At 41.8% G+C, this 16,357-nt stretch overlaps 1 protein-coding gene across 5 annotated transcripts in view; it reads left to right on the top strand.

The window, feature by feature from the left end:
• GPD2 (glycerol-3-phosphate dehydrogenase 2) overlaps nucleotides 1–1,955 on the top strand; it is a 76,561-nt gene extending 74,606 nt beyond the window's left edge. For 4 of the 5 annotated variants that reach the window (XM_078869190.1, XM_078869196.1, XM_078869203.1 and 1 more), the window contains one exon: nucleotides 477–1,955. In XM_078869190.1, the coding sequence (XP_078725316.1) occupies nucleotides 477–623 (147 nt within the window). In that variant the 3' untranslated portion in view covers nucleotides 624–1,955. The remainder of the gene's footprint in view (nucleotides 1–476) is intronic. The other variant, XR_013639366.1, reaches the window with a different exon arrangement.
• Nucleotides 1,956–16,357: the final 14,402 nt, after the last annotated feature.

The following is a 16,357-nucleotide window of genomic DNA, read 5'->3' as shown; positions in this document are numbered from 1 at the left end:
TCATGAAATGAGCATTGCATTCACAACTCCCTAATGTGAATATTTTTTTGAATTAAATTCTACTCGTCTATGTGCAGTAATTACCTACAAATCGCACATACCGTACACGCTCAGTAATACTGATGGCCATACTCTTAGGTTTTTTCGGTAAAGTCACGTAGGTAAAAAATAAAAAATAAATTTTAAATTCATAAAAGTAAAATAAAAATCACAACGTTTCGGAGGCAAAACAAGCTTCCGTCTTCAGGTGGAACCGTCACAGCAAGCGTGCTGTGACCTCCGAAACGTCGTGATTTTTATTTTACTTTTATTAATTAAAATGTAATATTTTATTTTTTGCCTACGTGACTTTACAGATAAAACCTAAGAGTATGAATCCTTGCAGTCACGAAAGCTTCAAATCTATGCTGATGGCCATTAGTAGCCCTGTACCTCTTTAATAGCTCTCTGTGTCCCTCCCCGCCCCGACTGTACAGCTGATGAGTGCGGTCAAGATGGGCTCGGTATCGGAGAGCAGGTTGGCCACTCTGATGAAGCTGGCAGAGAATTTCTCGGGAGCAGAACAGCAGCACAAGCCGCAGAGAGAAGCCATCCCCGTGGCCCGGAGCGGAGGTGGACTCTAGTCTGTGTCATCACCACAATTTTCTTCTGAGTCTCTCAAATTGCGCACACACCGACTATAAGGCAGCTTTACTTGACGATGAAATTGGCATATGCAGTGCCTCTTTGCAGTCCCCGTTCGCTCTGGTGACCAATTTAGTAGCATTGTCGCATCTGCTGCAATGGGCCTTTCTTTAGTGCTCATTGTTTGCATGGCCAACGCCAGACGTGGTGCCAAAATTGTTCATATGTTGACAGTGCCATAAGAATATCTTCGTGTGCATGTGTGTGATGCATGTACGTTATCAGAAGATCATTGGTTACACTGCGCAGTTTTCTTTGCGGACATTGGTTCACTTTCATCTGATGGTTTCAAGCTGTGGCTATTGAGGTTTATTTGCATGAAGGTACAAAGTCTTAAACTCTTTGCTTGGAATATTTCATTTTGCTTAAAGTAGTTTATGTTATTGTTTTTATGATATTTTAGGGTTGGGTATCTATTCATCTCAATGTAATAATATATTGATATAGAGTTGCCAGATTATATGCAATTTCAATTGCTCATTCATACATTTCACGTGCCATAGCAACAAAACGCACAAGAGAATGCCTGAACAAATGAATATATTTCCATTGATTGTTTTTCATTTATGATTTTATAACTTTTCTAAGCACTGCATAACTTGATTTATGATTGATTAGGACTGAGTGCTGAATGCATGATTGTCTGCTGTAATGCTTTTGAGGCTCACTTTTGCTTCTATTACATTCACCGAGTGCATTTCTTTCATCCAAATATGTCCACGTCTCTCGTCTGTAGTGCACGACGTGAGAACAGTTGAGCATGGAAATACGATCAACCCATTTGTATTGCAGGCAAACCACTCGTAGAGAGCCGTTTTGATCTCACGTCAGTCTTCGTGTTGTGTTTGCTTTAGCCAGAGGAATCATTCTGCTTCACTTGGCTGAGAATCCGCTCTTTGTAAAATAAGTGAATGCAGTCTGGTGAGATAAGACGTGAACTGTGGTGTGGCACAACGTGCCTGACATCCAGCTTCAGCACAGGTGGGTTCCAGCTTAAGGAGCGAAGGATTTGGATGGCTTGGCAGAATCCTGCTCCTGATTGAGCGCTCAGGATGTTGCGTGAACATACAGTGACGCGCGAGTGCATGGTGTCTGCAGCACTACGCCAGCTATTGCTCAAGGAAAATACACTGGGTGAGAGGGTCTCGGCTACTGCTACATTCATCGCTGATTTTTTGCATGAAACTAATTTTGCGCTGTATTTCAGCCGAATTATCTACTGTATGCAGTTGGTTTTGTTATTGTTCTAAAATAAAACAAGCATTTCCATGCTGTGTCTTATAGCTGCACAATTTGTTGCATGTATAATTACGGATACAATTTCCTTATGACATTAACTTATTTTGGCTAAGAAATGCCTAAACTGATTTTGGAACTGAAAACAAGTGTTATTTGTTACCTATCTACGTGGCTTTACCGAAAGACCCAAAGAATATATTTAAATAAAATTATATTTCAGTGTTAGGCTAGGTAAAATAATCTGATATTTTAGTGGGCTCGTCTCCATCTGTTTCATCTATATGGAAGGGTTTCCCCCTCACATCTGGAGTTTCTGTCGGTGCACTGGTTTCTGTACACGTACACACTCGGCTGAAAACACATATCAAGGACTAAAGCTTGGTCGATTGTTGGTGCCGGTTAACCACGTTGCTGCCTTACTGCTTGTCTATGGTTTCTCACGCCTCTGAGTAATTCTTTGAGAGTGAGCCAATACTGTGCGTGTTACAAGATTCACTTATTATTATGAACTTCACACAGTGCAGGTCGGCGATATCAGATGTTATTACAACTGCCATCACACTTCTCATGGAGAGTAGATTAAAACGTCACCTGTTGCACGCGCCCAGAAATATGTACAACATGCACGGGCTTCCCTGAGACACAACAGCCCCATCACGTGACATCGGAAAAAACTACCCTCTGCAATGCTTCGATTGTTGGGCCTCTACGCCCTTCGACACCAGTCTGGATCAAAACAGGGCCAGTGTGCTCATGGGGCCATCTGTCTGATAACACCTGGATGGACTATGCCCCTGGGTGCTGTCGAAGACACTTTGGCAAGGGAAGGCATTTCGGTCACCAAAGTAGGATGACAGACTGGGCAAAGCAGTTTTAAAGGTAGGAACAACAGTTCCACACTGCCCACCAGGGATTATTTGTCTGTCGTGCATAGCCCCTCCCAAACATGTACGCTCCCGGATTGTTTGAAGTGCGTCACGTGACCGCGAACTTTGTGTCGTGCACGAATGCGCTGTCCAACCAAGTTCCTACCTGCCCACTCCGAAGGAACGTGTTTATTGTCTCGAGATGGTGGGCGAATAAAGACCTACCTGGTAGCTCATCACAAGGCCGTCTTGGTAGAGATGGTGTCTTGGGTGTGTTTGCACATGAGGGGACTAAAGTGGTGTCTGTTCGACCAGTTATCAGTCAGTAGCTCCCCACTGCTCACAGGCGAAAAGCCTCCTTCCAATTTCCTCCAATCCGATTCTGAGTCTTGTTCACCAGTGGCCTCTAAATTCTTTGATATAATCTCATGTCTTACTCTGCTTCTTTTGCTCCATCTTGATATCCGCTCCATAGCTTTGTTCATCTCTCGTTGTTCTCAAGATGTCACCTGCCTGTTTTTACTTTATTTTGCGTTAACAAGGGCATCATGACCCCTAGTTTTTTTCCTTCATTACTTTGTTAACTTATCTCTGACTTCTAAAAAGCTTATTTTTCCAAACATTTAGAAAAAATTGATACATTAGACAATGTATCAGGTGGCCATGGGAGACGGTGGTTGGTGTCGTGGATGCGTATTTCAAAAGGAAACCCTTAATCTTTTTCTGAGAATAGGTGTGGATAGAAATGGATGCAGGTCTTTTCAGTTTAGTAGGCCCATTGTGAATGGGTTGTGCTTCAAGGCCAGTGATTCCAAGCAGAGGACAGCTCATGCATCAATATGCTGGAGCACAGCTCCATCATGTTGGTTTTACAATGGTTGGCCACGCAGTGATGGTAGGAAATTATGTTTTTGTCCAGTATGTCAGTATGGCCGTAGTGGTGGTGACTGGTGGGTGGTGAGCCACGACGTTCGATTCAAGGCAAGACATATGGTATGGGTGGATAACACTGGTCAACACACTTTTTCTGGCATAAGGTAGGTATTCCAACGGTTTTAAGGTCATTTTGGGGTGCTGATTCCAAATCTGGCATCAGTTTTTGTCTATCAAATCAGGTTTTTGAGATATCAAATATTGCATTTTCAATAAAAGCTGCAGAAAAAATATTAAATAAATGTGGATATCTACATAAAATCATATTATAAACACACTATCCTAAAAATACAGCACCATATTTTAACACTAAAGCAGTCACTGACTCGCAACAACTTGCAATCATAAGTGTTAAGTGTTAATTTCGGGTAAAATCAATGAAAATGGGGTATGCCGATAGCATAAAAATGAGATGTGATAGAGCAAACCTGTGATCAAATTTGGAATCAGCACCCTGAAATTAGTCTAAAACAGCTGCAAAAGTCCAGGCCAGAAAAAAATGTTTTTTTTGTTGACCAGTGTAATTGCATGGCAGATTTGATCGACGGGAGAAGGTAAACCCAGGTGAGTGGACTTGCATCCAAAAACCTTTGCTCACATTGTTTCCAAGTTCAAATAGTCACTAATTAACTGGTTCCCATCAAAGAGACAACGTGAAAATATCTTAGTTCGTTTATTGGCTCTTCCACTTCAGGGTGTTTGTGACGAATTCCTTGATTTCCCCATGTGGTACATGTTCCTTCAAGTTTCATTGATCCCCAAGGTCCTGGAGAAACTTGACTATGGAAGGGGCACGAGCAATCCTCATCACTCTAAACTAAGGCAGGACGCCTTGAGTATCAGATCCCATGGTTCTCTTCGAGGATGAGTATTGGCCTCTTCGTCTGATATCAATGAATTCAGATTCTAAGTTTGATTGCCTAACGGCAGTTGAAAGGGCGAGTTTAGATTTCAATAATTTAGGGCCACTATGAGAGGTGCAAGGTTTGATTCTGAAGTGGTGGATATCCTCTGGTGCTTTTATAACTGTACCAGGAAGGGTTTTGTTGTATGATGTGCTGAGAGACATTTGTTTGATGTATCCTATTAAAACAATTGTGGACTGTGTTTTTAGTGGCAGAGGGACCTCTCTTTGGCCATCCTGAAAGTGAGGGCCTCAGCCATATCGGCTTTCTGCAGTTTAAAGGAATGGTGATCGGTCCTTTATGAATAATGGCAAGGTTTGCTTGGGAATTAAGCAGCAAAGGCTGTTAGAACCAGCACAGTTTTCAATACTCTGCAGGCCGTCGCATGAACTATTGGCTACTTGTTCTGAGAAGCTGCTGACCATCGAGGCAGTCGTGTGGCCATTACATCGGTGAGAAGGGTACGTGAGATTTCAGGCCTTTTGCCCGAATCCTTGCTGGTATTCGGTAGAAGCCAGCTTGCATTGCTTCAATCGAATGAGGGCACGTTCCTTTTACCTCTGGCTGACTAAGGCATGGCGCAAGTAGGATCCGATTTATATTCTGTGCTGATTGATAAAGATGGGGGATCCGGCTTCTAAGCAGCACATTGCCTGATGTGTACGAGAGTGTATCCAGGAAGCAGAGGTCATGGTCGGATTAGCAGGTGCAGCCTCTATTTCACCAGAGCCACGGCAGTGTCTTGGGCAAGCAGGTCCGGCGTATCCTTGGAGGACATCTGTCGAGTGGCAGTGTGAAGGCTTGTCGCATACATTCACAAAACATTACAAACTTGACAGTGGGTTGTCAGGGTGGCTGTGTTGGAATCGTGATTCTCTCCCACGGCGGTACCGAGATTAATCTACTTGAAGTAATCAAATAGATTAATCTCGGTTGTGTTTGGTTTTTGTCTCACAAGTGGTATATTGGCTTTGGCACTGGTCCCATTCGTCATGAGGAGCATATTGAGGAGCATCGTAAGAAAACCTGGGCTTTAGTCACTTACGTCACGCCCGACTTTTGGAGGTGACTGTTAACACGCTTCATTCCCTACCAGCTTCTTTGTAAAAACGCTTCATCTGGGTGGGTAGTGTTGGTGTAGATGAAGACATTTGTTCACGTTCTTGATGGACTTTGGCCCTGTTGATGGTTTGTGGGGCGTCATGAGGTATTATGGGGTGTTTGTTTTCAATGCGCGAGTTTCAGTGACCCAAGGTGATTGGTGGCTAGGATAGTGATTTTATGGGCTCACGTGACAGAGCTGTTGCGTATACGACGGTAATGCGATGATGCCCCGGTGAGGGTCCTTGTGTGAGCATAGATTTCTGGATGCAGACACCAGGTGGCGCACTCCTGTACTATTCATAAGGAGCGTGTCGACGGCTGCCCATGAATTCAGGTGTCCCTCGATTTACGAAAGGGATGCGTTCTTCAAAAAACACGCGTAAAACTAATTTTCGTAAATCGGAATGATTTTTCCCATTAATTTAATACAAAATTAGGGATGTGTTTCGGACAGTCATTCCAACCCTACTCCTAAGCAAACAATTTCACTAAAAAATAATAAGGAACTATTTTTGCGATTGTATACAAATGTATTAAAATAAAATGACATTCAACTTTTCAGGGAACTCACCAAAATGACTGGAAAGGCGATGTGGAGGCGTTCCTGTTGCACTGCAGGGATACTGTGGCACTCGTGGATGGATGATGCAGGCCTCCCGAATGCTTCTTGTTTCATGTGGTGCATGCCGTGTGAAATTTCGGCCGTGTGAGATTTCATCCGTGCGGAAATTCGATTTCGTTAATCGAAAAGTGTCTATAGTTTTTCAATTGTGTTTACGTGAAAATTCGTTAACTGAATGTTCGTAAATCTAGGAATACATGTATACAGGCTGAACGTAACTCAAGCCCAGTTTTATTCAGTAAAATGCTTGACCAGCGTCATCAGCAACGATTGTTACGTGGTCACCCTTTCTCTGTTTAACAATGTATGATCTCCCGATTGCTTCCAGATGATTCAATATTTGCACACATTTCATTCCTGTGTCCCTTTTATCTTAATGTTCAAGGGCTACTACTTTATGTATATTTTCATATTTTCAGTGGAATAGTTTGCTAATTCGTACCAATTCATGTGTAAATTACTGTATTTTATTTCATATGTGCAGTGGGCATTGTGCTTTGATTTTAGAATTATATGTGAAGCGCACGAATAATTTGCCGTATGTGATAGGGCAGTGCCGATCAATCCATCGCAGTACCCGAATACAATATCTGCTCCCCGCGTTCACCAACCTGCACTTACAAACGTGGTAAAGTATGGTTATTTTACATCCACGACTCATAGGATGGCAAGGCCCTCATCAAACAGTGGGGACTGACACAATTGACTATACATGCCCATTAAGGGGTTTAATTTTCCATATTTAAATGTAATCTGAAGTTGTTGCCAAATGCAGACATCTTGATTTGTTAGAGTGCACTACCCCTCTACACGTTGCCATGGTTGCGAGTTTTAATGCAATTTAGCTTTCATGTGCCCTCACTAAATGTTAATATTATGAGGCAACTTGACCAATTCTACGTAAGGCAATGATCTCATTAATATATATCTAGGATATATCCTTTTATTTTAGAACATTGTATTTTAATAAATTGTATTCACAGGTTGGTCCTAATTGTAATGACATTTTGGCAATCAGAATTGTTATGAGCTCTCATTGTAGCAGTTCTCACGAATCGCAAAAAAGCATGATGAAAACAAATACTGTGGTAGCATTGCATAAAGTCTGGTTGTTACACATTTATACGAGGTTGTACATCTGGGAAGGGAATTGGCTGAGGTTGATTTGTTGCATTTCCAGAGCTACAGCCTTGTTTGGTAAATAGAAGCATGAGTTTGTGATTATATTATGTAACATTCTATTTCAATTGTAAGAACCAAGTTTATTTTTCCACGATAAATCCCCTCTAAATAGGCAATCGGCCCAAAATTGCTAAATAAATGTAAACTGTTCCCAAGCAGTGAAATTGAGTTCTGTGGCTAACAATTACGACTCAAAGAATTTCACAGTGTAAGCGTGCAGCTCGTCGACATGTGAACAGAGAAAGAAAATAACAACTTTTGGAAGGCCAACACACACCAAACAATAGGGCAGGCTTGGGCTTGCGGATGTCTGTCGAGTGTTCTGGTTTGTCACCGTGACAACACATTTCCTCTCTGCTCTTCTCTTGGGAGACTGTCATTTTATCGCCAAAAGCAATACAGTACTGCATTTACAAATACGCTCCTTACTCTGAACACGCATTACTTAGAATATTGAACACCTTCGTCAACGACACTGCTCTAAACAGTAAAGTTATATCAAATGCGACGTTTTTGGGTAATGGCACCACGCAAGTTCGTTGCCCGTAACGTCAGCGCTTGTACGTCATTGTTTGGGCAGTGCTATTGACGAATGTCTTTGTTTTCTTGTTGCTGATTTGCGCTTGTGCACCACCAGTCAGCAAAGTATCACAACTTTTTTGTTGTTGCAATGTTGAAAATGTATCAGATATTTTAACTTTTTCGGGGGAATATTGTTGACCAGTTTAATGATGGGCCCTGTGTCTTGTTGCCCACAGCGAATCACCCAGGATATGCTCACCTCATCTCACCAGATCATGGAAGCCAAATTAAGTTGAGCCTGGATAGTTTTGGATGGGTTGACTACTCACGCACAAACAGGTTTCCATCGGAATGCATGTCTACGTGGTGAGCGCGTGCAAAGCATTGCAGCAAACCCCATTGTTGTACCATACTTCTATGCTTTCACCAACCAACTGACCACGGTCATGAATTATAAGCAAATCAACTCCAGTGACCTGCACAAGCTTGGGGAGACTCTAATCCAGCAGTGGATTGACATAAATGGCTGTACATATGCGTTGACTCCTTGATTCCAAGTTCCTGCGTGTGGATCGGAAATATAAAACACATTTTTGTCAAATTCACATTTAGTCTACATATTTTGTCCGATAAAAACGCACGCAAACTACATATTACTAAATCATTGTGTGCACCCCTCCGTAAAACAATTATACACCTTTGTCCTGAGCTCAAATATAAATATCTAGGGGAGAAGATCTTATGTCTACAATCAAACATACCCTATAATTAACATTACTGTGCCAAAAAGCCAACCCTAATCCCAAGCTAATTTCAGTCGGACTCCTAATAGCACTGTGACGCCTGCATTATTATCTGTCGTGTCAGGAAAATACAGCACGAGGAGTGGAGGCGTGCGGCAGTTAAGACAAGGGTATAATTTATTAGGACCGATGCTTAAAAAAGGTGCGTTGGATAGCATTTTGCATCCTGTTCAGCGTATTTTGCATAAAGTAAGTGGGCATTAATCAAAAGGTGCGTTCCAAGCACTTTATTGTAATTGTGGTCATATTCAGCCTTGGAGTAACAAATAGCCATTACTTGAAAGGTGCGAGATAAGCACTTTCTGGTTTTGTTTGCACACAAACTATTTATTGAAAAAATATTTTTATGTGAAAGAGCGCTATGCCTTTGGTTGTACATACAAATATTTTATCACTCCGGTATATCTTTTAAAATAAAAAAAATTGCTTTGAAGCCATACCTTTTGGAATTTCAATTTATTTTGTAACTTTATCAAATATGAAAGTTTTACGTCTGGTTTTGTATATAAAAAAAATTAGAATGCCAACATGTGAAATGTTTTTATGCCAAGCAATTTACGAGCCATTTGGCGCCTTGCTGCACGCGTTGACTTTTGAAGGTTTTTTTGTGTTTAATTACCCATCTCCACATCTACGTGACACACGGTACACATCTTGCGAACTGATAAAAAAAAAAACTGATTTAATAAGGATAAAAAAAAATACTTTATTTAACCTAGGGAGAGACAGTGTCAAACTTTTTAGCAGTAATGATGGACTGGTATTGCAAAAAAAATCCTGAAAATTTCATTTGTCACTTGGCAAATGAGAGACAATTCAGTTTGGGTTGCAGCTGTTTAAACGGTAACGGTTGGCACCTATCTGCATCTGATAGGCCACGTGTTACTAATCCGCGGTGCCGCGTTGTGACACGGCACCAAGACAAATCTCCGCCCGGGCCCGCGTTTGTCAGGCCTCGCCACGGCTCGCCGTCTTTTGATTAGTTAAATAAAGGCTCCCACGCCTCCAACCCCTCCTTTAATCAGGTCCGCGCTGTCGACAACTTCATCATTTTCCACAGCGCGATAATTACTTTATTCAATCATGCTCACCGGTTTTTCGGCACGGCGCCCGGCGTTGATTGATTAACTTCAATTACGCCGCATGCATTTGCATAGATAAAGCCCGTTTTTCAATTTCTGAGTGGCACGGCACCCGCCAGCCCCCCACGTCACCATTTGCATTTCAATCGCGGGGCTGGCGGTGACGCCTCGCTCGTCCGCGGGGGCTCACCGGCACCCAACACGCCACGCTTGGCTGGCCGAGAATTTCCATAATCCCGCGTTGTTACACTGCCATGCACACTTCTCCATCCGTCCCCACCCCACTGTAGCCGCACCTATTAAATAAAAAAAAAATCCCTTTTTTTATTTTACATAATCTGTCAGTGGCACACAAAGACCCAGGGACATAGCTGGGATGAGAGATACCGGAAAGCTGAGCAGGGGGGGGGGGAGAGAGAAAAACAAATGGTTTGGATTAAATGGCTTTGTAAGGCATTTCAAATCCATGTGGCTCAGAGGGGATAAATTGTGTTCTGAAAAATAGGATTAATCGTGTCATTTTGACTCTATTAATACATCTAAAATGAGGAAATAATGCGTACAGAATAAATGATTGTGTAATGCGTTCTGCTTACAGCCGGACCGCGTGCACTGAGATCCCTGTGTGCTGCAGCCTTGCTCTCTTTTTGAGCTTGGAATTGGTTTAAACCCATGCAGATAAATACGTGTAGCACTTAATACACTGTGACATATTAACCCCCCCCCTCCTTTATACCAGTGTGTGAATACAAAACAAAAGTCCCCAAGCAATGCGTCCATTGCCTTCAAAGAAAGCCACACGCAAGTCTATTGATTTTTCAATCAGTGCTCATAAAACTTACACAGTGCTCCATATTGCAGTTATTGACACAGAAACGCCATGTTATTCAAAAGCAAATGAGACTATCTGAAATGAGGTACGTTTAAAATATGTTTGACATTGCAATCGTGTTGACTTTTGTAATGTTTTAAAATTCGTAACGTGATGCACTGACATCTACAGCAAAAGTAAAAACAACCAGCACTGATTATCTGGGATTGTGTGTGTGTGGGGGGGGGTCTTGAAAAATAAAACAAAGAAATATTAATGCAAAACATGTAAATTAGGCTAGACAACACTTATTATTTCAATATTTTAAATGGAGGGGAAGATGTAGACTAATCGGTTTAGTTGCTGGTGTTTTCTTCACGTGCACTGGGTCACTGACCCTCGACGAGTGAAACCGGTGTGCATTGAAACATTTCAACGGATTGTTTTTACACAAGCATGGCTAATCTGAACCCCAGATAATCTTGCCATGAATAATCAAGAGTTAATCGTACTGACCTCAACACAGATGACCACTGTGGCAAAGCGTTGTACGTGTGTGCACGTGCCCACGTTTATATTGTGAGTACAGCCGGTGCAATGCAGCTTTGCTGCAACTGCGTTCATATTATTCCAGTAATTCTCGCCAGAGCATTTAGACAAATGCACTGCCATGTGTTGACATCTTCTCATCTCTGCTCGTTGTACGTACCTTGCATTAAAGCCTACGAGTTCGTAGAAAGCAGCGACACAATGACAACGGACACCTCTTTCAAAATAGATCCAAGTAACGGACGTGGAGGAGTCCATATGAAGGCATGACACGTGACGTATTTGTCTTTAGTTCATTCCACGCAGGAAGTGGTCACGGGTGGTGAAATGCAAGTTCGATCATAGACAATGAGAGTGCACGGACAATTACAGGGAAAAGTTTGATGGTTTGATGCATAAAACACGATGTAGTTCAAGGGGAATGAGAATCTAGACTGGTTCGAAGTAATATCCACATCCCTCTAGAGGCAAACTGATGAATGAGATGTCACCAAGTGCTGTAAATAGTGAGGTAAGTCGCATTATAATGGACTGCACAGGCAAAGTATAAAGGCAAACACAAAGGTTGAGAACTACTGATGTAGACAGCCACGGGAACAAGCTGGAATTCGAATTGTTTTTTTCTTTCTTAGACTAACCCCATACGATTGATCAGATTATAGATAATACAGATTAATATCAAATACCACTATGCCTGTCTTTTTCAGTTCACAAAAAGGCATGATTCAATGGAAACCCGACGCAATCATCCAATCTCTCACAAACAAAGGTCTTAAATAAATTAAAGTGTATAAAAAATTATGAAACCATTTATGAAGATGACACAGCTACGCTGAGCTTGCGTGAAGAATTTTACAAAATAAAAATCAGAAGTGGAGTCACGCAAGTAGATACGATCTCACCAAGGTAATTGACAGTGACAGAAGATATTTTCTGATTATTGTACTGCAGAATTAAAGGCTTCGGCATAAATGTAGAAAAGATTATACATCTCAGGCTTGTTGACAAGGGTCATTATACGTATGCTAAAGATAAATATGACCTGAACAAAAGTCATGAAAGAAAATGTTAGAGGGACATTACTGGAAAGCACAAGAGAAGAAAAGTAAATTTAGGAAACAAATTTATGAAATGGAGAAAAGTGCGAAGGAAGGTTTGCATCACTTTTTGGAAGATTGAACATGATGATGTTAATCAGAAGCAACGTAACAATATTTCCAAAGAAGAAAGTTGACAAAAATGACAAATATATAAGAAACATGGACAACGAAAAGGGAAATGGAACAAAAGCAGAAACAGTCGGAAGCATGGTAGAGATGCACGCTGGGAATTAAATTAAGAAGCAGGAAGAGGAACACATGGACCAGACAGGGAATGTGAACTAGAGGCATCATATTAGCAATGAAGAAAAGTAAATCGGCTTGTGATTGGGAACGGAGTAGCAGCCAGGGGAGGGATTGCACCCAAGAGGATGACTACCGTGGAACTGGAGCCATGAGCTTAGCCCGTGTGCAGGAGTGAGATGTTTCTGGCATCGAGGGACTCTGGGGAGTTGCGACTATAGGAGAGGTCTTCATCCAGGATCAGACAGAGCATTGCTGCTGCCGCTGCTGATATTAACGATGCCGATGATTATATTTTTACTTGTATGCGTATGTATATTTATGGTTTAATAATGTTAATATTAAAACGATGTCTAAAAATTTGGTAACATTCTTTTGAGCTCAAAGGGCATGTTGAGGTAGTGGATTGCAAAGTGAAAAGCTGTGATGGAAAAAGCCCGGCCATATGAAGGCACGCCGCATCAGCCAAGAGAATGTAATATTGGCTGCGGATCGTGCAAAACCTTTACCATCGCGATCTGCACCCAGCAACACCTGTCAATGACCCGGAATAATTGAAAACTCAGAAATGCCGTCACTGCCCATGGCACGCACACCACGTGCGTCCTGCGCGAAGTGAAGGCAGCCACTTTGAGCTCATTTTTGTGCCGTCACGCACCCTGGCCACTCTCAACTAATACTCCTGGCAGCTCACCTACGGTGACACTGGGGCACGGGAGGAGGTGAGAGGGCTGACCGCTCGGCCGATGACAATACCACTGCTCGCCAAGCCGAGCAGCGTGCGATTTCAGACGCTACTTTTGAAACGTAGCAAGTTAACAGCAAGAAGGTGGACGGTAATGCGGTAATGTAATGCAATGCCAAAATTGTAATTTTCAGAATAACAATATCCATTGGAATGACAAGGTTGTAAATGATAAATATTGTATACATATCAACAGAAAATTTATTCAGTTTTTTTTCCACTAATGCATACCTTTTAAAAATATATTATAAAAACATTTATAATGCTAAAATTATTCCATTTATCCTACTCTTCTTTCCAAATGACCAATATCCTATAAAAAGGCACCGTCCAGCTATGCATTTTAATTATTTTTCCTGTCTTCAAACCAGCTTTTGACAAATGTGACGTCGTATACTTTCTAGGACGGAGGTGTAACAAGGACTTAAAGCGAGGTAAATTAGATGCATCTTCTTTTAATATATATAATTCATTTAATCCATTAAAAGTCCACGTGGACCAGTTTATTTCAGTAGAAACCCTTCAGAAAAAACACCGCCCGATGTGATACGTCAGGATGACTGCGTTTTAAGAGAACTGTATTATGATGCGTGAAACACTTGCAAGAACGTAGCGGAAACACAAAAATACATTTATTCTGCTTGAATAATGCTCGAATAAATGGACAGCAAATTTAAGATGTGAGTTTCTACTGTAATTGGAAATACCCTTATATGCAGAGATATTTTGTTGTGGTGTGATGTTGTGCATATCAGCAGTCACTGCACATTACTTTTCCACCGTTTGTTTTTCTAGATGTAAATTATGAACATGTCAGTCACCGGGGTTGTTTTTACCAAATTTTACCACGCTGGTCAGTGCGAGTTTTTTTTTATTCGTGAGAGTTTCATAACCCGCTCAGAAACACAACACGTGAAATCAATATCGCTTGGATATAACAGATAGTACGGGCATACATAATTTGAATACATTTGATGCATTGAAATTTCCTCTCCGATAATTTTTTTTGAACTTGGGACATCAGAAAGTAGCATTTGTAAAAAGTGCAGTAATTGCCTAAATTCACCAGACCTGCCATTGTGATGGCACCTGGCGGATGCATATACAAAGGCGGCACCCGTTATTGCCGATTTAGAGAAGAGGCAATTAAAACACATGCAAGTCATATTCCCATCTTCTCACTCATAGATCCTGGGGGGAGGACGGATGGGGGCTATAGTAAAAAAAAGACAATCCATTTTTCTCCTTGAATGCGTTCATTTGTATTTAAAAGTTGTGGAATTTCTCATCTGCGTATAACAGAGCCCTGGCGCAAAGGATGACTTACAGATAATTACAGTGCACCGTCGTGCCACGGTTCCTTTTTCCGAGATGACGGATGGTGGCGGTGAGCGGCGATCGGCGCCTCAAAATGTTGCAATTACGCAAGCGTGAATGGCAGTGGTTTTATTTTCCCCTCCTTCCTAACCGAGAGGCCACTTCCTTGGCCAAAGGCTCAATCAGACACAACAATATGTGGCCACTGGGCTATGAAATGCATCCCCCCCCCCCCAAAAAAAAAGGAGCTCGCCGTTCTTCATCCAAAAATTAATCGTAAGACGCTGACAGGTATGAAACATGAGCCTTCTTGGTGCTAAGGCCGTTTTTTTATTTATCACCCCTTTTCTTTTCTGTTGCACCCCCACCATCACCCCCTTGAGTCTGCATGAATCAGCCCCCTCCTACCTACGTGACTGGTTGCACACTTTTTGCCGTTGTCTGTTACTGCAGAGTTGACACTTGCATTTTTGGAGACAATTAATATCCCGTGACACGGTCAGGGCCTATGCGTGTTTAAATGTGCATCTCATTCTTGAGGATGAAGGCACTGCTGCCGTTGTATCTAATTCAGTGTTGCATGATTTATTGCCGCGGTTTTTTAAGTTTGCACCTGTTATCACAGTGCGTCAAGAATTACGTTTGTAACAGGATTGTTTGTTTGGAAATATCAATATTAATCAGATATTTCCTAAGCTGGAAAGCAACTATTTTACAAATTATGACGCTAAGCTACATTTGCGGGTAGCAGAGGGCAATTCAGCAACATCCATGGTCGGACTGTGCTTCTATGCACCCATCAGTGTGGTGAATTATGGTCATATCGCTCCCATGCTTCATATGGTGTGAGGTGGCTCTCATCGAGCAGTGGATTCAAAAGGGGCTCTACGTGTTATTCGATGCTCGTGATGTAGTTTACATGTTTAATTTACTTTCGAAAATTACGTGCTATTGCCAAACATTAATGGTCTTCAATAAAAGACCCAGCTCATCATTTAGATTACACAATTTTTAAACAAAAAAAAAGCCAACAACAGAAATTAATGAATATGAAATCTCCACAATTTCTGCTGGATTAGAGGGTCCGAAATTTTATATGTGGTGTCACATCACAAACCGTGCAAAATGCAAAGACTCAACTGAATATTAGTTTTAACAAATCCGGCGTTTCCTGTCCGATCCAATGAAAGCCCAAAATGATTAAAGTCAAACAAAAGGATATTAAGAGTAAGGGAGGGGCGCACACAATGCATCTATGTTTGCTCCGCCAATTGTAAAACACGCCACTTTACATGTAATGAATAATCCGATGGCTTGGGCTAAAATCCAATTATTTAAAGAAGCCCTATCGAATAAGCAGGCCAGATTGTTTTTTTTATCCCCTTTTACATCTTCCAGAACATAAGGCATTTACATGCTTTTTTCGCCGTGTGTAAACAGGTGGGTTTAGTAGCATTGCCTCCATCATCATAATCAGCAGTGGCGGCGGTCACTACTTATCCACTGCTGGATGAAGGCCTCCCCATGCCATCACTGACCCTCACAACCCAGTGCTGCTTCCATCCGTCTCACTCCTACGCAAGAACTGATCTCATCTCTCGTCCTCCTGGGCGCGTTCTCTGGCGTGGACATCATTCCATCACCAATCTC

This window comes from Lampetra fluviatilis, chromosome 2 (genome assembly GCF_964198595.1).
Source record: "Lampetra fluviatilis chromosome 2, kcLamFluv1.1, whole genome shotgun sequence".
NCBI classification, from domain to species: Eukaryota; Metazoa; Chordata; class Hyperoartia; order Petromyzontiformes; family Petromyzontidae; genus Lampetra; species Lampetra fluviatilis.
The sequence above is the reverse complement of the archived record's forward strand: the minus strand, read 5'-3'. Positions and strand labels throughout refer to the sequence as shown.